Source organism: Bos mutus, chromosome 1, assembly GCF_027580195.1.
Source record: "Bos mutus isolate GX-2022 chromosome 1, NWIPB_WYAK_1.1, whole genome shotgun sequence".
Lineage (NCBI taxonomy): Eukaryota > Metazoa > Chordata > Mammalia > Artiodactyla > Bovidae > Bos > Bos mutus.
The window spans coordinates 65,068,605-65,090,969 of NC_091617.1; the positions used below are offsets into that span (position 1 = coordinate 65,068,605).

General features: G+C 36.4%; 1 protein-coding gene across 3 annotated transcripts in view; it reads right to left on the reverse strand.

The window, feature by feature from the left end:
* POLQ (DNA polymerase theta) overlaps positions 1 to 22,365 on the reverse strand; it is a 106,514-nt gene that overhangs the window by 24,218 nt on the left and 59,931 nt on the right. For 2 of the 3 annotated variants that reach the window (XM_070369999.1, XM_005896082.3), the window contains 7 exons: positions 20,281 to 20,424; positions 17,477 to 17,673; positions 13,778 to 14,018; positions 6,963 to 7,156; positions 5,057 to 5,194; positions 3,565 to 3,739; positions 628 to 754 (listed from right to left, as the gene is read on the reverse strand). In XM_070369999.1, coding sequence (XP_070226100.1) covers positions 628 to 754; positions 3,565 to 3,739; positions 5,057 to 5,194; positions 6,963 to 7,156; positions 13,778 to 14,018; positions 17,477 to 17,673; positions 20,281 to 20,424 — 1,216 coding nt within the window. Of the gene's footprint in view, positions 1 to 627; positions 755 to 3,564; positions 3,740 to 5,056; positions 5,195 to 6,962; positions 7,157 to 13,777; positions 14,019 to 17,476; positions 17,674 to 20,280; positions 20,425 to 22,365 lie in introns of those variants that run through there. The other variant, XM_070370001.1, reaches the window with a different exon arrangement.

Consider the following 22,365-nt stretch of genomic DNA (forward strand, 5'->3'; position numbering starts at 1 on the left):
AAAAAACATCCATCAGTTGGACGTGAGGTAGTCTCAAACATATGAAAAGGGTCTGAGCTTTTCAGTAAGTCAATATTTCCATCTAAGAAATGTAAAAGTCTTATTTGAAACCCACTTTAAAGCTTAATAAGATACTAGACCTTGTTCAGCAAACATTCAATTGAACAGGACGTAAGGTATTTTTCTGTAATAACCTTTCCCACAAACTGCTTCACTCAACTCAATAAATCTGACTGTATCTAATATAAATGATCTGTGCTTTTTCTTCCTTTAGTGAGCATATGGGGATGTCAGGAAGGGAGATATTTCAGACATTGCTAAACTTGTCCCTTTAATATCTAACAAAGAAGCATATAGTGCTGGTTGATATAATTAGGGACCCAGGATTTCAGCTTTTTACTGCCAACTAGTTTCTTCATAGACAGACTCAGGATTTGAAATGGGTAGTGCTTGAAATAGAAATGTGTATGCCTACAACAGAAAATTAAACTAATTTCATTATTTTACCCAATAGGCTGTTTTTGAGCCATTCATATTCCCAAAAGTATATTAACACAAATAAAGACATTTGAGCCATTCATATTCCAAAAAGTATATTAACACAAATGAAGACAAATAAGCGTCTACCTGCCCATAGGAAGTAGGCCTTTTCCTAGAGCTTGGGAAGGTGGGCTTTCCTCTACTACTGCTGGCATTTTTATCTCAAAATCTCTTGGTACATTCTGAATATTTGGCTCTATAAAGGTTATTCGTCCTAAAATTAAGCAGAATGAAGACATAAAATTAGAGGGGTAAGGGAGGAGGGGAAATCTGACATTTATTTTAACATAAATACTGTGTCTGAATTATCCTAAAATGCATGCTCTATTATTTTTAAACTAAAGAACAATCTCGATGTAAGTGAATATATGAATCAGCTATAATACAGTGTTTTATATTAACTTCTACAGAAACAATCCCATGATAAGAAGTAATATGATAAATCATACTATTTCCACACTAAAACAAATACCAGAAGGTAGCACCATAAAACACTAGCAGTTAACTAATGAGTAAAAGACAAAACAAATGGATCTTAGGAGAAATGACTGTCGAAGAATTTAAAAGCCAGGAATGCACAAGACACAGAAAGATCTGAAGCAGAAGAGCAACTGAGTCCTGAATAGGGACAACTGGGGCCACAGGAGTTAACTAATGCAGGAGATGGAGTAGCAGTGAAGGATGGTGAGCACAGCATTACTTTCTAAATACCACCTGGCCAGTTTTCCTCCTCCTCCTCATCACTTATCATAAGAATCAATGGTAGACAGCACTGACATGGCTAGAAACCAGAATCAGGTGGCCAATAAATTTTCTAGGAAACAGAAACCAATTTGATTTAATGCTTATGGCTTTATTTTCCCCTAAATATTTTAAATTTTATTTATCTACTTATTGGATGAATTTTCCAAAAACACAAGTGTTGTTCAAAAAGTTTGGGTCTACCAGCTTCTGCATATAATTCCATCTTCTTTTGATGAATCAGACATTTTAAGTATCTCAGATACAGTTTTACTGAATAAACTCTTAATATTATGCCCTTGTTATTTAATTTTAGCAAAAATTAGTGCTCAATTAATGGTAGACATTAACATACTTATTAGCATTAAATGGGAGAAGGCAATGGCACCCCACTTCAGTACTCTTGCCTGGAAAATCCCATGGACGGAGGAGCCTGGTAGGCTGTAGTCCATGGGGTCGCTCAGAGTCGGACACGACTGAGCGACTTCCCTTTCACTTTTCACTTTCGTGCATTGGAGAAGGAAATGGCAACCCACTCCAGTGTTCTTGCCTGGAGAATCCCAGGGATGGGGGAGCCTGGTGGGCTGCCGTCTATGGGGTTGCACAGAGTCAGACACGACTGAAGCGACTTAGCAGCAGCAGCAGCAGCAGCAGCAGCATTAAATGGCCTATTCAATTTTACAAAGCTAACAAGTAGTACATAAAAGAATCCAAGTCTCTTTCTGCCTTCTTTTCTATGATAACATAATATTCTTTTTAAGTACACTGTCTTCTTTTCTATGATAATACTTAATACTCAGGTCTAGTCTTTGAATTAATGAGGTAGCACTGATGGACAAATAAAATGGCAAAAATAAATTACAAAACATGAACAGTTTCATGGAGATGAATTCTATAATGACAGAATTTACTGTACTAAAATAAGCTTCTGTTTCTACAATATTCTTTAAGTGCAGGCATAGTATAATGAAAACCAATCAGAAAAACAATGAATTGATGATTTTCTGCTTTATAAGCAACAAATAAATTTGCTTTGAAAACTCTAGGTTGACTTTGTATCTTTACCAACAAGGATTTATTTTGCATAAGTTTACAGCATTAGCATATGTTTCAAAATGAAATTTAAAACAGGGCAAGAAACAGGCAAAAGCACCAAGAAGTTAGCTAAATAGGGAAGAAGAGAAAGAGAAATTGTTTAGAACAGAGACTAAGCAAGCAGAGAGAAAAGCAGCTCCTGATGGTGCCCTCAGTCTCAATAACAGCAACAACTGATAATGTACCCTGCACTATTCTAAACACTTTACATATATTGGCCTATTTAACCCTCAGGATCACCCAGTGAGGTAGGACTCTCATTATTTTGTTTCATACATGAGGAAACTTAGGCACCGAGAGGTTAAGTACCTTGAGTAAGATTCAAAGCACCAAAATTCAAACTTTGTGAAAATGTGGTATCAAAGCCCACATTCCATACCACCAAACTAAAATGCCTCCTCTACGAAGAAGATAATGCTGCCCTTTCTTCTACTGCACATTGCATTTTGGCAAATATGTAGAGTTGTACACCACCTAGAAAAAGAATGCTTTTTCCTTCATGAGATTACATGCATACTTATCCCAAGAGAGACACACAACGGACTCTATCACTTTCTTCTCTTGAGTAAAATAAGACACTCCTTATTATACAGATGCCACACAGCCCTACTTAGATTCAACCTGGAGAGACTCTGAGGTGATTTAGGAGAGGGCTGGGACTAAAGTCAGAAGATCATTAATTCAAATAAAGATATAATTCCTGTGTATACTCTCATCCAATCTCAGACATCCAAGTTATTCTATAGAGTACTTGAAAGAAGGAACTATATCTTTAGACTAAATCTCATCTCTTTATCTAGGTAATATCCATCCAAGCTTTGGATGCAGTACTGGGCTTCCTAGGTGGCACAAGTGTAAAGGACCCGCCTGCCAATGCAGGAGATGTAAGACATGAGTGCAAACCCTGGGTTGGGAAAAGCCTCTGGAGGAGGAAATGGAAACCCACTCCAGCATTCTTGCCTGGAAAATCCAATGGACAGAGGAGCCTGCCAGGCCGCAGGCCATAGAATCACAAGGAGTCGGACATGACTAAAGCAACTTAGCACTCACATGTCTTTCATAAATGTTTATAAAACTTCACCGAATCCAATGACAAACACTTGAATTCCTTGGTCATCATAAGCAAATATTACATATGAATATTTTTCGCAAACCTGGATATTATCCACATTTAAGATTTCTCATTACCTGTAGCAGTGTGTGATTGTGATACAGGATAGATTCTTTCCATTCCAAGAAAAGGATTCAGACGTTTTTCCCGCTGCAGGGGAAAGACCACTTTGGTAATAGCATTAGTGATTCTTCTCCACTCTAAGATCAAGCCTGGTAAAGGATGTAATGCCCTTAATTTATTTAAAACATCCTGCCAAAAAAATTATAATAAAGTAAGATCAGACCCTTGTCCAAATTCCATAGCAAACTAGAATCTCTTTTAAGCAAAAATTACAGTTTCAAAATTAAATTTGGTAACTCCTGTATCTAACTCAGCTATTATAAAATTACTGTTTTTTTTAGACATCACTATAATGATAAATCCACAATAACTATAGATTATTAAATGTAGATATGTTAATGTTGAGTAATATCAATTTGAATCTTTGCAAAGTAGCTGCTTCCCACCCTCTACCCAAGTGTTTACCTCATCTCTTTTCTTTACATTTTCCCTCTCCATTGCTCATGAGATTATAAGTTTCCCAGTTGCTTTTTTTTATCCTTTTTGCCATAATACTTTCATGGATTTTGTATCAAGGAAATCTATTTTTAAAACTTTGAATTTTCTATGCTACAGAATTTCAATGAGCCATCAAGGATAAAAACTTGTGAGATAAAAGGGTAATGCAATCAAATAAGTTTTGCTACAGAATGAAGCTGTGGAAACTTCCCCAGGGGAGGCAAGTCATAGTTAATAATATTACGGTCAAAATTCTACAGAATGTGACTTCTGTAGCAGTCCAGTAGTTAAGAGTCCACACTTCCAATGCAGGGGTCACAGGTTCAATCCCTGGTTTCTAGGCAACTAAGATCCCATGAGATATGCAAGGTTGGGGGAGGAATCTATATAAGGTGGCAACTTGGACTGGTCTCTCCATGTGGCTGTACTTTCAACCATTGATAATTCATTCAGTAAAATTGTAAAATTAAGCCTTTTCTCTCTTTTGGCCCATGCATACAGTTTCCATGAGTTGTGATTCAATTTTACTTAGAAATTAACAGATTAGATTCTCAAAATAAATTCATGGAAAACTTACTATTTTGCTCTGAAATTAAAGAAACAAAATTTCTATTAACTTTTTCTTTATTTTTTAAATTCTTCCATACCTTTGTTCATGTTCATTTGACTATAAAAACTATATTCTGCAGTCGGAGAGTAGGGCATGTCTGTCTAAGAGTAGTACATATCAGTAATTAAATAATGTCTATATAGGTCTGAATTTACAAACTTTTATATACTCTTTTAAGGATAGGAAGGACATACTGTTAAGTCATATTATAATCCAGATTTTACATACTGGAATGTCTCCACAGTGTTTGTGGGCAGCTAAACCAGAAATCAATTTGTTTCTGTCTAGATAAATTCAAATGGTAGACTATGTTGGATTTTGATTGCATCAGCATTCTTTCAAGACACCAAATGCTAACAGTATTTCAGATTCTGCCCTATGACTGCCCCAAAGAGCACCTTACTAGTGCTGAACTGTTTTCCCAGCCTTAGCTTCCGTCCATTGTCATTTCCTCTTCTGGTAGAACCCAAAGTTTTCTTGATGCCTTGGTTTTTTCCCTCTCCATTTGGTGGCAACTTTAGTTCCAAAAATAAAACCTGCAAAAAATTTATGCCCCTTTAGTCAAGAATCAAATCACAAGTATTATCATTCAGAAAACGTTTTTTAAAGTAGTCAAGAAAAGACTCTATATAGTTCAACACGAGTCGAAAGAAATTTTTTTGGACAATTTGGAAATAACACATTTAATAAGTAATGGCAATAAAAATCTTAGGTAGACTGTCCATACCCTAATTTAGTCAGTATCAGGTTAATTCTAACCCAGGCTCTTAACAGTCAAGAACACAAGAACGTATATTTTGTGCTGAACAACTAACAAATAAAGTATCAGCAATGAGACTTCAGTTGCTCCGGGGATTGTAAGCTCACCCAAATACTTCTTGACATGGTAAGCAATGTGGCTACTTGATCATTTAAGCCCCATAGAGGATAGGCATGGGAGCTTTTGTGGCTATTGTGTGATCACAAAAATCAGAGAATACTGAAGTAGGAAGGGATCCAAAAAGCCATATAATTCCACCACCACAAAGCTACATCCTGAGAATCCCTGAACAAAAAGCCAGGAGAGGGTCCAATGCAGCAATAACAAAAGCTAGAAAGTGGCCAGTAAGCACCCACTAAAGAAAGAAGGCTTACAAGGAACAGAGATCTAGGCTCTAGGGCAGAGAAGTTCCCTAAAACATGGATACCTAAAACTCACTAGTTCATACTAGAGGGGTTCCAACTGAGGCAATTCAGAACACTATCGACTCTCTCAAATCATTCATTTATATACTTTCATTAAAATATGTTAGATAGCGTTGCTGACTCAATGAACACAAATTTGAGCAAACTCTAGGAGACAGTGGAAGACAGAGAAGCCCTATGTGCTGCAGTCCATGAAGTCACAGAGTCAGACATGACTTAGCAACTGAAGAAGACTAGCTAGTTTCTCATTTTTTAAAAACACATAACTCTGTGGCTTAAAGGGGGAGTCATTTTTATGCCCTTTATACATTTAATAAATATTTACTTTCAGACAGGTATTGTTCTAAGTAGTTTACACTTATTTTTTATTTCTCACAACTCCATGAGGTATTTCTACTATGAAGTATTTTACTGAGATGTAAAGGGTTGATAAAGTGGCCCAAACTCAAGGAGTTAAGGAATAAATAGAAGAGTCTTTAAAATATTTACCAACATGCTATAAAAGTGAATCACATCTAGAAAACAACAAAACTTCAAAGCTATCAAGTATAAGCACCCATCTATCAGTAACTCTTCCAAAACAACTCAACCATCCTTTGTGGAGTATGGGGAAAGAACACAATACAAACACAATACAAACTATTGGGGGAGAAAAGGACAAACTATGTAAAAATTTACATAAGGCGATAAAAATATTGTAGGTTAAAAAAGCAAAGAGTCCCCAAATCCCTTTTTCACTAACATCTAAGAAAAGTATCTAATTTTGCAGTGAGGAAGCTGTAAGAGTTCATGAAATGACTAACTTCATGGAGAAACATCTACACCATTATACAACTATATTACAGACCTCATCTGCACAACAAATATTTACTGAGTGCTTCTTCTGTACCAGGCAAATCTCCCCATGAAACACACATTCTGGGATACTTCTTCACTACCTACCTATTCATAAATAAAAACATGCAAAGGAGATATTGGAATACATCTCCAAAGTATTCTGGTTAACCAATTGTTTCATTTTATTGGTGTTTAGGTAAACACATTTATGAACTATATACACACAAACCATTTTTTTGCTCTGAAAATGACTTTCTAAATTCTCTATTCCCATTATACAACCTCAGCAATGTCATCTGAACTGGTGAAGGAAAAACTATGGCCAGCTAGTTGATAGGCCTGCATCTCAATTGCATCCAGTTTGGCTTGCATTATGTGTTTCTGACTTTCACATTCTGCAGTACTAAAGCCGATTCCATTTAGTTCCAGCAAGGCTAGGCAGTACTGGGAGGGCATTTCCACTTTATAGAAAACATCTGGAAGAAAAAAAAAGAAAGCAAAAAACATTAATTCACCAGTTAAGTGACTAGTTCAGCATCATTACCTATATACATAGCATTTTTCTGGGAAAATCAGAGATGCTACTAAACTATCCTTCAAGATCCAGTCTCCTGAGCCACATTCTCAAACCATCAGTGAAAGGTATTAGAGTACTTTCCACTTTTCCATTTAAGCTTTGGACTACTAGCTATGTCTATTCGGAGAGTAAAACACGCAACCTTATGGACAGTCTGAATTGTAAGTGACTTCATTTCTCCCAAGATGATGTTTCTGTTTCTACTCTTAGTAAAAAACAAGGTAGCCAATTTTATTTGCTAAGCTGACTATAAAAGGTTAATTCCTCAAAATAATTTCCAATACTCCTGGTCCCATGGTATGCAGACTTGCACAAAGCTAAATATAAAGATTTTATATTTTCCAGTGTTCTAATAAGAAAGGATAAGATTCCTGAAGTAAGAAATCAGAGTATTTTTCCATCTGCTGACATTTGTCAACAGAATAGTCATTCTAAGTCAGTTTCCCTAGTATGTTCATTAGCATATTAGTCTCAAAAATACTGTAAGAAAGGTTGGGATTGAGAGACACTGTATACTATGAATTTCAGCATTTATATATTACTCTTAGATGTTCATGATGCCTGTTAATATACCAAAGGCTCTGAGTAGAACTGAACAAAGACAACTATTTTAATGTTTGTTTTAATCAAAAGACTGAAATCATTTGACTCTAAAGCACTTTATCTGTTTAATATTTAGTAACATCATGAAAAGTGAGTGTTCATAGAACACTCTATGGGAAATGCTATCCTAAATTTATTAAGAAAAAAATCCACAGTAAAGATTTCTACTTCCAGTGTTAATGGGTCACTAGGACTCTGTGTAACCTGGCCTGTTTTCCCCAGTTCCACATACACATATTCTTTAAGGCGCTCCTGGTCTCAGTCAGTAGACCACCAAAAGCAAACAAACAAGTGAGAGCTACTAGCCTCGGATGGTCAGGAGAAGATATGGGCAGTCAGAGCCTGGCTTCACAGGCCTGGAGTCAGAGCAGAAATTCACGGGATATGCGACTAGAGAAACAAAGAACTAGGGTCAGAAAAAGAAGAGTCAAGAGTGATAGGAAGCCAGCCTGGATTCACAGACAGTAGGAAGAAATAGGGCTGCAATGTGAATGAAGTCTTACCCCAAAAAGGTTGAGGGGATAACATATCTTTGGAGTAGCAAGAGAAGGAGAAGCTGATTCTCAGGCTCCTGTTCTGAACCAAAATTCCCAAGAAAAGCTAATGCAGGCCTTGAATGCATTGTAGTTTAGTAACAAGCTGAAGCCAGAGCAAAGTCTTTCCAGAGGAAGGCATCCCCCACCTAGCAAACCCTGGAGCGCTCCACTGATTCCCTAAGACTTGCAGCTATAGAATCATTAGACTCACAACAGAGCACAGCTATGAATAAAGTATATACAAAATTAGAGGAAAAAACAAAAAATTTGACAAAAAACAACAAAATTCTGTAAAGCAATTATCCTTCAATTAAAAATAAAATAAAAATTTAAAAACTATATACAAAATCAAACAAGATGAATACAAACAAACAGCAGGAAAGTGTGATATGTCAATAATCACAATGAACAGAAACACATCAATAATTATAAATTGCCAAATTTGTGGGAAAAAACTGATAGTTTGAAAAAGAAATAAGCTATACTTTGTTTATAAGACACATCTAAAGCATAAGGATCTAGAAGATTTAAAGGGACAGAAAAAAGATGTATGAGGCGAGCAACTAATCAAAAGAAAGTTGATGCTGCCATAGTCATTCCAAAAAACCAGATGATTAAGAATAAAAATCCTATTAGTGGCAGAGCTAGTCAAACATAATGACAGATTTAATGTACCAGGAAAATACACCAATTAAACTTGTATGCCGCTGCTGCTCGGAGAAGGCAATGGCACCCCACTCCAGTACTCTTGTCTGGAAAATCCCATGGATGGAGGAGCCTGCTAGGCTACAGTCCATGGGGTCGCTAAGAGTCGGACATGACTGAGCGACTTTACTTTCACTTTTCACTTTCACGCACTGGAGGAGGAAATGGCAACCCACTCCAGTGTTCTTGCCTGGAGAATCCCTGGGATTGCACCTAATGAAGTAGTCTCAAATGTGCTATAAAATTAACATTGCCTAAACTATAGGGAAAATTAGATATAAATGATTTAAACAACACTGAATTAACAGACATTTATAAAAGTCTGCATCCAGAATTAGTATATCTATATTCTTATGTGCACACTGAACATTTACACAATAATTCAGGTTTTAGGTTACAAAACAATTCTCAAAGAACTTCAAAGAATGGGTATCATACAAACATATTCTCTACAACATATTAGAGATTGAATGTAATAATAAAAGTATAAAATAAGTTTTCAACTACTTGAGAATTAGAAATAATCTTATAATTTATCCATCTAAAAATGTCACACCAGAATATTTTAAATATTTAGGATAAAACAACGAAAACATTACATGTCAAAACTTGTAAGATATAATGAAAGTAGAACTTTGAGGAAATTATAGCCTTAAATACTTAAATTCGAAAAAGAAAAATATGATTTGAAAAGTAATGAGCATAATATCAAACTTAAGAATTTAGAAAAAGGACTGCAAATAAAGTCAGGGGAACTAGAAGAAAAGAGATTATATAAAAGTTCACAGAAATCAATGAAACAGAAAACAAAAACAGGAAAGATCAAAGGTAAAAACTGGTTTTTTGAAAACACTGAAAAATTGGATAAACTTCTAGTGTGATTAAACAATAATATTATGAAAGAAAAAGATATAACAAACCAGAGATATAAAAAAGAAAAAAAATCAGCAATACCTTTAGATAAATTCTTTAAAAAATATATAGGCTACTAAAACATTACCAAAAAGATATAACTAAATAATCTAACCTAGATAGGATATTCAAAAGCAGAGACATTACTTTGCCAACAAAGGTCTGTCTAGTCAAGGCTATGGTTTTTCCTGTGGTCATGTATGGATGTGAGAGTTGGACGGTGAAGAAAGTTGAGCGCCGAAGAATTCATGCTTTTGAACTGTGGTGCTGCAAAAGACTCTTGAGAGTCCCTTGGACTTCAAGCCGATCCAACCAGTCAATTCTAAAGGAGATCAGTCCTGGGTGTTCTTTGGAAGGACTGATGCTGAAGCTGAAACTCCAATACTCTGGCCACCTCATGCAAAGAGTTGACTCATTTGAAAAGACCCTGATGCTGGGAGGGATTGGGGGCAGGAGGAAAAGGGGACGACAGAGGATGAGATGGCTGGATGGCATCACCGACTCGATGGACATGAGTTTGAGTGAACTCTGGGAGGCCTGGTGTGCTGCGATTCATGGGGTGGCAAAGAGTCAGACATGACTGAGCGACTGAACTGAACGGAACAGTTATTAAAGAAGTCAAAGTAGTAGTTAAAAATACTTCCACAAACAAAGTTTATAGGCAAACGCTATCAAACTTTCAAAGAATACATCATGCCTATGACACATAAACTCCTCCAGAATAAAAAGAAGCTATATTCATCAACTCATTCCATGAAACTGGAATAACTCTCTTACCAAAAATAAAGTACAAAAAAGAAAAATTACAATCATTTTACAACCAATGAATTTGCAAAGTAGAGACAATGTGATCAGAAAGATTTCTTTCACATTGCTGTTGAAAGGACAAATTTTGTACAACCATTCTGAAAAACAGCTCACCATAATCTTGAAAAGTTGAATACTCCCATTTCCAAGATGGAGCAATTCCACAGCAAAAAGAAATTCTTACCCATTGTAGTAGGAGACGTGTAAATTTACAAGAATATTTATAGAGAACTATTTGGTATAGCAGAACAAAAAATAAAAGAAAACAAAACTAGAGACAATCTAAGCATTCATCAATAGAAAAATGAATAAATATATTTTAGTGTGCATGCATGTGTGCACACGCATGCACACACACACAGTGATACATTACACAGCAGTGAAAATAAGTAAACTATAGATACTTGCAATAATATGCATGAATCTTCCTAACATGATGCTGAGTAAGTAAAACAAGACAGTGTGACAGATGTTTTATAAAGTTAAAAAACAAGCAAAACCAAATAATATATTGTTTGGACTTTTACATATTAAGAAAATAAGGGAATGATAAACATAAAACTTACGATGTATAAGGGAAGAGGAGCACCCAGGTAGACAAATGTCTGAGTTGTTAATGTGAGTTAACAGTTACTCATTATATTAATAAAATAATAGTGACTAAAAAGAGGACCTATATGGACCAATGATGAAGAGGTAATGAAAAATAAGATTATGACTAATATAAATCTGTGCAGCTGAGGTCCGTTGAAAAAGAGAGAAATCAACTCACTCCATACCTAAAAAAATCATCTCATCTATGTTCAAGCTACTTTAAAAGGAGCTAATTGATCAATGTGAAGAGAACAGGATACTTTGGGGTCAAATTAAGCAAAGACACATTCTGCTATCAATATTTATTCATACTCAAACAAAAATCAGCTCTCTACTGGGAGAAAGTCAGCTAGAATACACCTCCCCAACAGGCAAGATGATGAGAAGAGAAAAAGATGAAGATTCTGGAGGCCTACTAAAACTAACAAGTGTATTCTGAAATAATCATTTCCAAATAAAATGTGATGGTTGTCCACATTCTCTCCCAAAAACTTCCCTTATTTCAATGTACTTCAATTCTATGTATTCTTTGAATAAGAAATATTTAACACTATACAAGAATTCATTTAACGCCTCCAGGTCACCCACTTCTGAAAATATGCAGGGAAAAAAAGCTTTGAAGGTACATAGAAAACATACTGTGAAAGCTAAAAATTATAAATCTAGAAGGTCTCTTACACTTTTCTGAAAAGGAATGTCAGTCTTTTTTTTTTTTACAGGTGAAAAATTATCTTTTAAGTAATGGAACAGTCCCCTTCCAATTAGACTGAAAAACTTACAAATCTGGTAATGGGCAATAAATGTCTAAAAAATTACAGACTAATTCATATCACCATCATCAAATGTCAGTGTCTAGAAATTATACAGACTACCCAGGATGCCTATCCTAGAGGCAGACTAGTCAGACTAAGAGGGAATTAGCTATGTTCATTCAGCATTATTGTCCATGAATGTAGAAGTAGTCCTGAGGAAGGTGTGCTGTGTACTCCAACTTCTTTATCTGCCTACATTGGCTTAGAAAGGCTGAGTTTGAAATACTCCAATCAATGCCTGTTGAAGAGCTGCTAATTAATATCACTTAATCAAGTCTCCTGTAAGCAAATAAGCCAGTCTGTCCTTTTGTATTATTTTATTCCAGTAATATCAGGGGAACTTTATAACCAGCACAGAGGGTTTGTGCTAGAAGTAATAATAATCATCAACTAATACTATCCTGAACATTCACTGGAAGGACTGATGCTAAAGCTGAGGCTCCAATACTTTGATGCTGATGTGAAGAATCAACTCATTGGGAAAGATCCTGATGCTGGGAAAGATTGAGGGCAGGAGGAGAAGGAATGACAGAGGACAAGACGGTTGGATAGCATCACTGACTCAATGAATCCGAGCAAACTCCAGGAGATGGTGAAAGACAGAGAAGCGTGGTGCATAGGTGTCCACAGGGTCGCAGAGTCGGACACGACTTAGCGACGGAAGAACAGCAACAAGTGCCTAATGTGTGACAAGTACTAAGTTCTCTAATTTAACACTTTCAAAATAAGAACCAGACTTAGAGAGTTAAAGTAGCCTGCCCAAGGTCCCTCATAAATACATAATACAGATTCAAGCCCTACTCTTCATGAATTCATCAGTCTCCTGTTTGTAATGTTAATTAATCAGCCAATCCATGGTTTATATCTCCTCACAATGAAGCCAACCTTGTTTTACTTCATCATTTTCACCATAAGTATATATTATGCTCTCTGAAGTCAAAGTAGACAATCTGGGCCAGCAGCCTGCACAATAAATCCACACTATTTCTCACAAGGGAAAAAAAGATTCACATGAATACATTTTGCTGAAAAAAATAACTGTTAAAGAATTCTACAAAGAAAATAGTTCATTGTTTTAAATCCATAAAAGATACATTCTAAGTGTATTTCTAAAACCATTCGATAACATTCAAATATAAAATTAGGAATAAATGAACAAAATGCTCTAATTTACTTCATTACAGTAGAGTCAGAGGTCAGCAAACTATGGCCAATCTGGGGATAGATGTCTGTTTTTGTAAATAAAGATTTATTGAAACACTCATTTTCATACTATCTATAGCTGCTTTCATGCTATGATGGCAGAGTTGAATATTCATGACTGAGATCATCTAGCCTACAAAACCAAAACTAGTCACTATCTGGCCTTTTACAGCAAAATTATTTATGTTGACTCCTGCACTAGACAATCAAAAGAAAGGGTCTGCATAAAAAGTATAACTTCTATTTTAAAAAAAAAGTGTAATTTATCCACCTGTGACAGAGTAGCTAAATACAGAACTATCCCCAGTCTTACAACATCATAAAAATGCCAGGAACTGTTTTTTTTACCTTGAAGGTTTTCCTTCTTCAACAAAGAATTAAGTTGATTCATAGAGTTGAAGATGAGAATGGACTCTACAGATGCTCTGTATCGTCCAGAATGCGTAGTGCTGACATTCAGCCCTAGACTTTGAATTCCTTGGCCAGTCTCTATTTCTTCCAGGAGTGGAAGCTCATGAGGAAGAAAATGGGAAACTATGCTGTGAAGAGTCGGCTCCTTGGAATCTGGATCTAGTAACCAGCATGCCACCTGAATGGGATAACAATCAGAACATTTTCTTGATTTTCCAAAGACATTTCTGAAGGGGAAAAAAGAAAGCTCATTTTTAATCTCATTCATTTTTACTTAATACACTAAATACTTATGCAGTATTTCCCAGGAGAGAAGGAAAGGACAACTACACCAAGATAAGGAAAGGATAATTGGTATAAGAAATAACCTTTTTTTTTTTTAACCAATAAGAGCAGTGACCGTCAAAGAAGAAAAAGTTATATTTTTCCATTACTGCAATGTGCCTGCTGATTTACTTCAGAATTCAGCTTGAAAATCAAATGCCTTTGAGCTAACAAAAATCGTATTTCTGAAAATGCAGCTGGGTTTCTTTTCCATTGAGGCTGACTTTGGCTTACCTACTGTTATAATAAATTTGGGCCAATATAATTTTAGGTTTATTTAATTTTCAACATGGGAAGAAGTGAGACATAAACATTTAACCATTATAAGTTCACATACAATATTTTAGATGCATAAGACTTTCTCTTAAAGATGAGGACCTGTCACCATGACCATCCAACCTCTGATTTGACTGCTATTCTTAGCTTCCCTATGATACTAGAAGTCCTGCATTTTTTAATACTAGATTCAAGCAGTTTGAAATTGGATTTAGAAGAAGGAATCTAAACCTTGTCCATAATTTCAAGCATTACTAAATGACTCAGTTACTTCTTTTATAGGCTAAGAATTCAGTTTTAGAGGGGGGGGCACAATCTTGTATATTATAATAAGAAATATAAATTGGGTCTTCCCAACAGAGATAAGGCAGGCTTCCTAGATGGCTCAGCAGGTAAAGAATATGCCTGCGAAGCAGCAGATGCGGGTTTGATTCCAGGGTCAGGAAGACCCCTTGGAGGAGGAAATAGCAACCCACTCCAGAATTCTTGCCTGAAAAATCCCATGGACAGAGGAATCTGGTGGACTACAGTCCAAAGGATCATAAAGAGTTGGACACACTGAGCTCTCGAAAAAGAGATACAGGTTATCTTTAGTTATGCTAATGTAGTGTCTTAGAATACTCCTAAGTCACCTAAGAACACAGGCTAAGTTGCCAGGGGTAATCAATCCTGTGACAGGAGGGCTGGAACTTTCCGTTCCACCTCCCCGAACTCCTGATTAGAGGAAGAGGCTAAAGAGCAACTGACCACCAATGGCCAATAATTTGATCAATTGTGCCTATATAATGAAGCCTCCACAGGAACACAAAAGGAAGGGTTCAAAGAGCTTCTGGGTTGGTAATTACATGAAGACTCGGGGAGAGTGGCAAGCCTAGAAAGGACAGAAGCCCCACATCTCTTCTTACAAACCTCGTCCTATACATCTCTTCATCTGTGTTGATCTGTGTCCTTTAATATCCTTTGTAATAAGCCAGTAATCTAGTGAGTAAACCGGTTTCCTAAGTTCTGTTAGCTCCTCTAACAAATTAACCAAACTCAAGGAGGGGCAATGACACCCTACTCGAGTACTCTGGCCTGGAAAATCCCAGGGACAGAGGAGCCCAGTGGGCTGCCGTCCGTGGGGTCGCTAAGAGTCAGACACGACGGAGCGACTTCACTTTCACTTTTCACTTTCATGCACTGGAGAAGGAAATGGCAACCCACTCCAGTGTTCTTGCCTGGAGAATCCCAGGGACGGGGGAACCTGATGGGCTGCCGTCTATGGGGTCGCACAGAGTCGGACACGACTGAAGTGACTTAGCAGCAGAAGGAGGGGGTTATGGGAATCTAATTTATTTACAGCTGGTTGACCAGAAGCACAGTTAATAAGCTGGGCTTGCAACTAGCGCCTGAAGCTGGGGGCTTGTGGGACTGAGCCCTTAGCCTATGGGATTTGATGCTATTTCCAGATAGAAAGTGACAGAATTGAGCTGACTTTTGGATATCCAGCTGGTACCCAGTGAACTGTTAGTGATACAGCAACAGGCTCCCACCATTAGAAACTAGTGATCAGAACCCTTTTAGAGGTATCGAATAAGATAGTCTCATGTAAAAGTTGGCAAATGTTTCTTATAAAAGTGAAATTTTATAAATTAATAGTTTCTCTTACATCAAAAATGCTATGATTAGTAAAACCAAGTATGGAATATTTCAAATGGTTTACACCAAAGTTGCTATATAAATCTGGGAAGCCACTGTAGCTTTAAGAAGCTCATATTACCCATATTCTCATTTTGGACTCTGAAACATCAAAATTAAATGATAACCTTTTATATTGAGTAAAAGGTCAGTTTAGAAACTATATGAAATGTATCACATAAACAAAGGCTGGTTTGAAATATAGGAAAAGACAGTGTCATTAGTTTACCTGATAATGCCTTCAAAGTGAAGTGAAATTCACTCAGTTGTGTCCAACTCTTTGTGACCCTGTGGACTACACAGTCCATGGAATTCTCCAGGCCAGAACACTGGAGTGGGTAACCATTCCCTTCTCCAGGGGATCTTCCCAACCCAGGGATCAAAGCCAGGTCTCCTGCACTGCAGGCAGATTCTTTACCAGCAGAGCCACCAGGGAAGCCAAAGAATACTAGAGCGGGTAGCCTATCCCTTCTCCAGTGGATCTTCCCGATGCAGGAATCAAACTGGGGTTTCCTGCATTGCAGGCAGATTCTTTATCAGCTGAGCTACCAGGGAAGCCCCAATGCCCTCAAAAATCTCTGCCAAAAAAGCTAAAGAAGCTAAAAAATTATGTTATTATCATTAATTATGTTGTTAACAACCAATTAACATCATATCTCAATTCAATTAATACTCCACACACCTCATGTATTCTAGTCTCAAAAAGGGGAAAAAAATGATATCCCTTTCAGGGCTATGATCCAATAGATAAATGTCTTCTGAAAGTGCATTATATGTTTATATATAATCATATAAGTGTATATTAGAATAACATAAGTTACTCTTTCCTTAATAATTCAGTCATCTTTATAAACAGTGTATCAGTTTGCTATTATATGGGAAAGTTCTTACAGGTTAATAAGGCCATTTATCCCTATGCTAAATGGCCTCTAACTACTATCCTTTGTGATCTCTTATATCTATATATGCTTTTACTATTTTCTGTCTCTATTCTCATGGATATTTGAAATATCCTACTATCATGTATTTAAATCTCACAGTTCTCCTTTCATTTCTAACTTACTATGACACAGAAAATGTAGAACATATGACCAAAATGAAAACATTTAAGTCTCTGAAAAAGGTATGAACTTTAGTGCTTGGAATTTATAACATCTCTGTTTTTATCTACATAGAGGCATCTGGTGTTAATAATAATCTGTTCTGGATGAATAGGATTACTGGACAAAGGAGTGACTACCCTAAACTACTTAAGCTGCAGTGTTGAAGCTAAATAAATACCAAGTCATTTAAGAATTAACCCTAAACATTAAAATATTTTTTGAAGTATACAAAAATTGTTGAGATAAGACAAGAAACCTTAGGATCTTCGTAACTCTGTTCCAGGGAGATGCCACAAGACAGAAGAAGAATTTTATAACTCTGGATGAAGTCATAGATGATAACAGAACGTTCTTTATCAGATTTTTTGTGAAAGCAAGATTGAAGGTGCCATAATCTATCCTTCACAGTCAGGCTTGGATCCAGAGAAGGTGGGATCAAACTGGCACTAATTTCTTAAAAAAAAGAAAAAAAGTTTTAAGGCAAAAAGTACACACATTCATTTGAAGTAGCAATCTTTAGTGCTAACACTGAAAAAGACTCAAAAGCCTCAGAGTTTAGTTCGGCATGACCTTATTTTCCAGGTCATGTTGGCTATATGGATGCAGTGTTTTGTAATCTAAAAATTAAGGTTTGGGCTAGGTGATTTATAATGATCTAATTCAGTTCAGTTCAGTTCAGTTGCTAAGTCATGTCCGACTCCTTGCGACCCGGTGAACTGCAGCACACCAAGGCCTCCCTGTCCCTCACCAACTCCCGGAGCCTACACAAACTCATGTGATTGAGTCGGTGATGCCATCCAACCATCTCATCCTCTGTCGTCCCCTTCTCCTCCTGCCCTCAATCTTTCCCAGCATCAGGATCTTTTCAAATGAGTCAGCTCTTCGCATCAGGTGGCCAAAGTATTGGGAGTTTCAGCTTCAACATCAGTCCTCCCAATGAACACCCAGGACTGATCTCCTTTAGGATGGACTGGTTGGATCTCCTTGCAGTCCAAGGGACTCTCAAGAGTCTTCTCCAACACCACAGTTCAAAAGCATCAATTCTTCGGCACTCAGCTTTCTTTATAGTCCAACTCTCACATCCATACATGACCACAGGAAAAACCATAGCTTTGACTAGATGGACCTTTGTTGGCAAAGTAATGTCTCTGCTTTTGAATATGCTATCTAGGTTGGTCATAACTTTCCTTCCAAGGAGTAAGCATCTTTTAATTTCATGGCTGCAATCACCATCTGCAGTGATTTTGGAGCCCAAAAAAATAAAGTCTGACAGTGTTTCCACTGTTTCCCCATCTACTGCCATGAAGTGATGAGACCGGATGAAATGATCTTAGTTTTTTGAATGTTGAGCTTTAAGCCAACTTTTTCACTCTCCTCTTTCACTTTGATCAAGAGGCTCTTTAGTTCTTCTTCACTTTCTGCCATAAGGGTAGTGTCATCTGCATATCTGAGGTTATTGATATTTCTCCCGGCAATCTTGATTCCAGCTTGTGCTTCTTGCAGCCCAGCATTTCTCATGATGTACTCTGCATATAAGTTAAATAAGCAGGGTGACAATATACATGCTAAGTTGCTTCAGTCATGTTCAACTCTATGCAACCCTATGGACAGCAGCCCACCAGGCTCCTCTGTCCACAGGATTCTCTAGACAAGAATACTGGAGTGGGTTGCCATTTTCTTCTCCATATACAGCCTTGATGTACTCCTTTGCCTATTTGGAACCAGTCTGTTGTTCCATGTCTAGTTCTAATTGTTGCTTCCTGACCTGCATACAGGTTTCTCAAGAGGCAGGTCAGGTGGTCTGGTATTCCCATCTCTTTCAGAATTTTCCACAGTTTATTGTGATCCACACAGTCAAAGACTTTGGCATAGTCAATAAAGCAGAAATAGATGTTTTTCTGGAACTCTCTTGCTTTTTCAATGATCCAACGGATGTTGGCAATTTGATCTCTGGTTCCTCTGCCTTTTCTAAAACCAGCCTAAACATCTGGAAGTTCATGGTTCACATATTGCTGAAGCCTGGCTTGGAGAATTTTGAGCATTACTTTACTAGTGTGTGAAATGAGTGCAATTGTGTGGCAGTTTGAGCATTCTTTGGCATTTCCTTTCTTTGGAATTGGAATGAAAACTGACCTTTTCCAGTCCCGTGGCCACTGCTGAGTTTTCCAAATTTGCTGACATATTGAGTACAGCACTTTCACAGCATCATCTTTTAGGATTTGAAATACCTCAACAGGAATGAGCTCTAATTAGGTAGGAGAAAATTCTAAACATTAAGATTCTAAAAATAAATCTACATTTCTCAGAATGTGAAATTAAAGACAAAAAAGTTATTTGGAAGTAAATTTTTAAAAAAGGAACTCATTTTACAGGGAAGTTTAGTATAAATGTATAAAACTACATCTAAAATAAAAGAAGTTCAAGTAACTACTCACCGTACGATGTTTTCCTACAAAACAACTGAAAATGTTTCGTGCTTACTCAGGAATAGACATTACACGCATCTTTTAAAATGTTTCCTTATTAATTCTGCTTCTAAAACCTAATAATCAACTAGGTATCCAACCACCATAATCAGCTCACAAATTATTTCTAGATCATATCCTTTTAACTCTATCACCTTTCCAAAGCCTGTGTGATTCAACTACTGTAGATGTCTAGCTCATCATTGCCTCTAAATGAGTTCCAGATATACCAAATAGGAGGAAACAAGCCTGTAAAGAAACTGCTTTGACCCAGTCTTCAGAAACAAATTTTCTAGGTGGCCAGCAAGTCCTTAAGGCTTCACTACCCCCAGAAAGAAAACATAGTATTAATAGCTCCATGTGACAAGCAGAAGGGAGAAAGGGAGATTGGGGGGTGCTTCTTAAAACATTATTCCAGATAATATGTGAAATAATGTATACAATAGCCAGGATTTTTTAAAAAATGAAAAGAGTTTTCTTATTACTAAAAATAAAGTCTAGGTAAGTATCAGGAGACTATTCTCAACAAAAAAGTCACTATCCTCATAGAGGTTGCATTAAAATTATATAACTTAGCCAAATAGTGATTACTTACCAGAATGCTTTTGTTCCTTCTGCAGTGAAAAATAGTAAGCATCTTTTCCACCCCAACATACTGCAAGCCCAACCAGTAAGATGTCATCACAGTCTTTAACAGGAAATCCATCATCTCTAATAGAGGCTTCTTGAGGGAAACTAACTATGTAAATCCAAAGTGAAATAGTTAAAAATCTCTAAAAGTCATTAAATTGAACATTAAATATGATAATAAAAACCATTTGATAAGCAAATTTTTCAGATCCCCTACAATATGCATTAAATGGATAATCATTTTTAGATGTTTATAAGATCTTTCTAGGCATCCCATCAATTAAGATAATTGTCACTATGAAAAATCTACCAAAGACTTCTTAAAAAGAGATCTGTAATAATGACTAAGTTTAAAATTAACTTCAAGTTTTTCAAAAGCTGCATTTTGAATTTTTATAACTCAAAAATAAAGACCCTTGCACACCACAAAAAATTTACAGCAAACTCAGCAACTTTTAACACTTAGAAACTCCAACAGTTTTTAACAGTTTAACACTTAGAAAAACCAAGACTCTTGCTGCTGCTGGTTAAAAATTAGGTATGGTTTTGTATATGCAGTCAACATTTTTCCTAACATAATACATTTTCAATTCCAAAGACGCTGGTCAAAAACATTAGGTCAACAACTAATCTATCTTATTTACAATTATATCCCCAATACCTGGAAAATAACTGGCACATATTTGTTAAATTTAAGTGGAAAGTTTTTAATCTTTCTAACTTCTAGCACAGGAAATGTACTCAATTTTGTTTGTTGGATGAAAAATAGAAAGAACTAGTTAACACTGAAGGTACATAAAACTTGTCATTAACACATATTCTTCCTGAGTTGAGTAGCAAACAAATACTTAGAACTTTATGAACAAATTGATTCATAATACAGAGATTTAAGAAATTTCATCGAATCTTTGATTTCCACAACATGTTGTCAAGCTGACTACAGCTATCCCCCATAATACTGAATCATTACTGTCATGAAATAAGACAGGAATACATGGTATTATTTGACTAAAAGTTTCAAGTCTCTGAAAACCTGGAAGAGTCCTGTGAGGCTTTGTGGTCAACACTGCAGTACAGAATTCATGACTATCAGTGGAGTTATAAATTCTACTTCAGATAAGTCTTGGCAAACAAGCTAATACACACTGAAAATAAAGTGCCTATTTGTTAGGTACTTCTGTTATGACATAAGTGAATAAGGATATTACAGTTTAAGAGAAAATAATTCATGCTGCTGCTGCTGCTAAGTCGCTTCAGTCATGTCCAACTCTGTGCGACCCCATAGACGGCAGCCCACCAGGCTCCCCATGAGCAATGATAATTAATACAAACCATCATGTCTGCCATTTGCAACAACATGAATGGACCTGAGTAAAATAAGTCATACAGAAAGACAAATACTGTATTTTATCATTTATATGTGGAACCTAAAGAATTAAACAAACAAATATAACTAAAGATAAACAGACTCACAAACAAAGAGAATAAATCAGTGATTGAGGATAAGGAGGTGTGAGGGGCAAGATAACAGTAGAAGATTAATTAGTACAAACTACAATGTATCAGTCAGCCATAAGAATATATTGTACAGAAAAGGGAAATAGAACCATTATTTTACAATTACATTAAATGGAGTATAATCTATAAAAAACTGAATCACTATATACCCAAATCACTATATACCCAAAATTAATTCAATACTGTAAATCATTTATATTTTAATTAATTAAAACCATATCATTATGGTGCCACAAAAAAGCTGAACCATATTCAAAATATACATCTTAAATTTTAGAAACATATTCAAACTAATATATTATATATATATATGATTATTACATATATATGTGTGCTGCTGCTAAGTTGCTTCAGTCATGTCCAACTCTGTGCGACCCCATAGACGGCAGCCCACCAGGCTCCCCCATCCCTGGGATTCTCCAGGCAAGAATACTGGAGTGGGTTGCCATTTCCTTCTCCAATGCATGAAGGTGAAAAGTGAAAGTGAAGTCGCTTAGTCATGTCCAACTCTGAGCGACCCCATAGACTTCAG